Source organism: Triticum urartu, chromosome 6A (genome assembly GCF_056163025.1).
Source record: "Triticum urartu cultivar PI428250 chromosome 6A, HENAU_Tu73, whole genome shotgun sequence".
Lineage (NCBI taxonomy): Eukaryota > Viridiplantae > Streptophyta > Magnoliopsida > Poales > Poaceae > Triticum > Triticum urartu.
Window position 1 is genome coordinate 371735526 of NC_141878.1, and position 4408 is coordinate 371739933.

Sequence of the window (4408 nt, forward strand, 5' to 3'; positions counted from 1 at the left end):
CCTTGGCAAGACAAATCGTCCGGCGGTCCAAGTCCATGACAATTGTCAATGGCGAGTTACATCATTACAGCGTCACTGGAGCGATTCAACATTGCGTGTCACCTACAGAGGGTCAGGAGATCCTTCATGAGATTCATGAAGGCAATTGTGGTCATCACGCTGGCTCAAAATCTCTCGTGGCCAAAGCTTTCCGTCATGGGTTTTATTGGCTGACGGCTCATGCTGATGCGGAAGACCTGGTCAGTAAATGTGACGGATGTCAGAAATTCTCACGACGAGCCCATGTGCCGGCTCAAGAATTGAGGATGATTCCAATTACCTGGCCATTTGCAGTCTGGGGACTTGATATGGTCGGGCCTTTCAAAAGGTCTAAGGATAAAAAGACTCACCTCTTGGTGGCAGTTGACAAGTTCACAAAGTGGGTGGAGGCGGAGCCAGTCAGTAAGTGTGATGCAGCCACGGCGGTCCGATTTATGAAAAAGGTGATTTTTTGCTTTGGTTTTCCACACAGCATCATAACTGATAATGGCACTAACCTTTCCAAAGGAGCTATGGAAGAGTTCTGTCAACGAGAGCATATCCGGCTTGACGTTTCAGCTGTGGCTCACCCGCAATCAAATGGTCAAGCGGAACAAGCTAATCAAGAAATCTTGAAGGGTATCAAGCCCCGGCTCTTGGTCCCCTTACAGCGGACACTGGGTTGTTGGGTGGAGGAGTTACCTTCTGTACTTTGGAGCATCAATACTTCACCTAACAGATCTACGGGTTACACGCCTTTCTTTATGGTGTATGGAGCAGAGGTGGTCCTGCCAAGTGACGTCCGACACGACTCACCCCGTGTGGCGGCTTACGTCGAGGAAGACAATGAAAAAGCTCGACAAGATGCACTTGACCTGTTGGATGAAGAGCGAGACTTGGCAATAGCCCGCTCGGCGATTTACCAGCAAGACCTGCGCCGTTACCACAACCGCCGGGTTAAGTCCAGAACCTTTCAGGAAGGCGACTTAGTGCTCCGACTCATCCAGGATCAGTCTGATATGCACAAGCTATCCCCTCCTTGGGAAGGACCCTTTGTGGTCAGGAAGAATCTGAACAATGGATCATACTACCTTATCGACATTCGGGAACACAAAGACTCACGTAAGTCGGAGGAGGAGACCCGTCGGCCATGGAATATCGCTCATCTTTGGCCTTATTATACTTGAGCCGTCGGCTCTAATGTGTATATACTTATACTATGTATATTATATAAAGCAATAAAGCAGGACCTCTGTCCTTTTTTCCACTCTCAAAGAGGTTTTATGTGTTTTCCTTGATAGGTGGTGGAGATGACCAAGGAGAAGCGGATCATATCTGAATCCGGCTTTCCTTTGGTCCGACTTGTGATCATATCTAAATCTAGCCGTGATCACTTGGGGGCTTCCTGTTCAAACATAGGTCGTATTCGAACCAAAGAGAACATAGCTGTCGATACCCACTTGATCGGCATACTGCCAAACCCACTTGGGGGCTTCTTGATCATATCTGAATCATAGCTTAACTCCTTTTGGGTCTGACGTGGATCGTATTCGAATCAGCGTCATTAAACAACTCTTATGGTCACTTGGGGGCTTCCTGTTCAACATAGGTCGTATTCGAACCAAAGAGAACATAGCTGTCGATACCCACTTGATCGGCATCGCCACAGCCACTGGGGGCTAACAGATCGTATCCGAATCTTAGCTCAACCCCTTTGGAACGGGTCACTGATCGTATTCGAATCAGAAACCCTTGAATTTTGTTCATCATATTTTGCAAGTGCCAAATATTAGATATCTTGTGACCCTCTTGAAGGAGTTAAGTTTACCCTCAGGGGTTGGTTTATATAAGCCGGGAAATCAGCTGTAATCATCACAGGGCAATGCAAGGTATTTTTGCAAAGGACATAACAGATTCATACAAACTACAAAGAGAATAATGGCGGCGGCTTATGCAAGTATTAAGGGCCATAAGCATGCGCAAAGGCATAGTAAAACTCAAGGTATCTTCTACTTTGTTACAAGACTCCCCGAGTCTGAATGATGCGGCATTGTTTTCTACGATGACATAAGCAGGTGGCGCCTGACAAGCTACTCTTGGGGTTGACTGGAAGCCTCCGGGTTATCCTTCTCCGTCTCTCCGCCGGCTGCTTTGTCCTGGAAGGATGATGAGGCCCAGTCAATGCCACTCAATGGTTCAAACTCAGCTTCATCATCTATTAAACCGGTTGGGTCGACTTCAGGAGCAAAGGTGTGCTTACGGGTTGGAGGGATCAAGCTGACATCATCATAATGTGGCATGGGGATTCTCCAATTCTCCTTGTCATAACCCGGCTGACACTTGGTGAGATCAGTATCGTTCCCAATAAGAGTAGCCACCGGACGTATATCCTTCACACAGGCGGTGAAATCCTTATCATTAAACACAGTGCCATCTTCCTTTAAACTTGGATACCCAAGAGCAATATCAGCGGGGTCTAGTTCTGGAAGCCACGCCTTGGCCCGGCTCAATGCGGCTATAGCTCCGGCTCTTGCAGATGCTCGTCTTAACTCTTGGATTCGCTGAGGTAGCACAGCAAGCCGCTTCAGCACATCTTGCAGGAGATAGGGAACATCATTTGATAAAGCCACAACGGCCAGAGCACGTTGTGACCCGGTGTAGAGTTGTTCCACCAGAGTATAAACCGCCTTCAGCTTGATCACCATGTTCTGTTTAAGATTTGTGCTCCTGGGGCCTGCGTTATTAAGCATAAGGTGAGTCAGAGGAGACAACTGAAATGGTCATTCAAGGAGTTTTGCAGTGTTTAAGGTTTGAGTAAGTCACTCACCAAAGATTACTGAAACCATTCGAGATATCTGGCGTTTTAAGACGGATAGTTCGGCCGTTGCTTCCGCAAGCGATTCCTCTGCTGTCTCGGCCCGGGTCACCAGTGCGGCCTTTTCATCAGCCCAAATTTTCTTCTCCGATTCAAAATTTTGCTTCAACTTCTCTTGTTCAGAGACTCTGAATTCAAATTTGGAGTTGGCCTTTTCAATTTCAGTTTCCTGGGTTGCCAGGCGATTCTTCAAATCAGCAATCTCTGATTCAAATTTACTTATGGTGGCCTGCATTGCACCGGATAGTAGTCAGTTACGGTAAGTACTATTAAGTCCCAAGCACTTTGCAAGCAAAGATACTTGACACTTGGGGGCTAATGTATATGAAGCTTTCTAAATTATTAAGCCGGCCCTGGATATTAAGTCCCAAATACCTTGCAAGCAAAGATTTTTGGCACTTGGGGGCTAATGTATATCGCAAGTTAAAGGTATTGTGTTACATCCGGTTCAATTATTTTTTCTTTAAGACAGGCAAGTAGCTCTAACAATTTTTCTTAGTCTACAGCATATTTATTCATAAGCAATAGACTTGGGGGCTGGTACAGTAAGTGTGATTGAAAGTAAGCTATCATAAGTCATACCTCAGATTTTTGCTGTATCTGCTTCACCATGTCAATTTCCAGGTCACGGCTGCTTTGTACTTGATTGATATAGCCGGAGACAATCTCTCCAATACTCAAATGAGTATAGTCAGTGATGTCCAGCTTGGCCTTCCGGCGTTCCACCAATTCCACTTTGGAACACTTGGCAAGTACAGACGGCTATGCCGGCTCAACAAACTGAGTCTTGAGAATTTCAACTTCCTGATCATTTGCCTTGGCGGGGCTAGGAGCCTCCGGGTTACCAGAATCGTTGAAGGTTTGTTCAGTAGGCGGGTCAGAGGAAGATATAGGAACATCATGAGACGGTTGAGGTGGCGGCTCGTGAGCAGAGGCGTCAGGAGCAGCTGTGCCCAGCTCTGGTTCAGTCACAACCGGCTCTTGGGGCGGCTTATTCTTTGTTGCCCTTTTGCTAGGCTTTACTTGCACACTGTGGAAAAGGTAGACAGGTTAAATACAACAAATATGAGTAAAATAAAGCATAAGGTACAACAAGTTTATATTACCGGGGAGCACTTTTGAAGGCTGGCATGTTGGACTGCATAGACTCACCGGAGGAAGGTGAAATATCCTGATAGTTGGAGTCAGAATAATTGAGAGGCTAACAAATGAAACCCGCCAAAGGAAAAAGAAGGTGTAAATCAGAGATAACCTCAGTCTGGCGCTTCCTGGTCACATCAGGTAAGCCGGAGGAGAGTTCCACGTCTTTTCTGGTTCGGGTCTGCCTCCGGCTCTCATAAATCTGTCGCTTCAAAAGAAAGTCAGGATCTTGGTAAGCCAAAGGATGTGAAAATCTTACTTTCCGGGTTACTCTTCGAATTTTCTGACGCGGCTGAAGCTCAGAGTCGGAGGAGATTAAAATTACCTCTTCCTCGACGGGTTGGCTGTTGCCCGTGTCTTCCTGAAAGAAGGTTA

General features: G+C 46.6%; 1 protein-coding gene across 1 annotated transcript; it reads right to left on the reverse strand.

Annotated features, from left to right (window-relative positions):
• Window positions 1-2108: 2108 nt before the first annotated feature.
• Window positions 2109-3505, reverse strand: LOC147965298 (uncharacterized). Its single transcript, XM_087530398.1, has 3 exons — window positions 3476-3505; window positions 2846-3122; window positions 2109-2752 (listed from the first exon to the last, which is right to left on the reverse strand). The coding sequence occupies exons 1-3, from the start codon at window positions 3503-3505 to the stop codon at window positions 2109-2111; spliced, it is 951 nt and encodes a 316-aa protein (XP_087386524.1).
• Window positions 3506-4408: the final 903 nt, after the last annotated feature.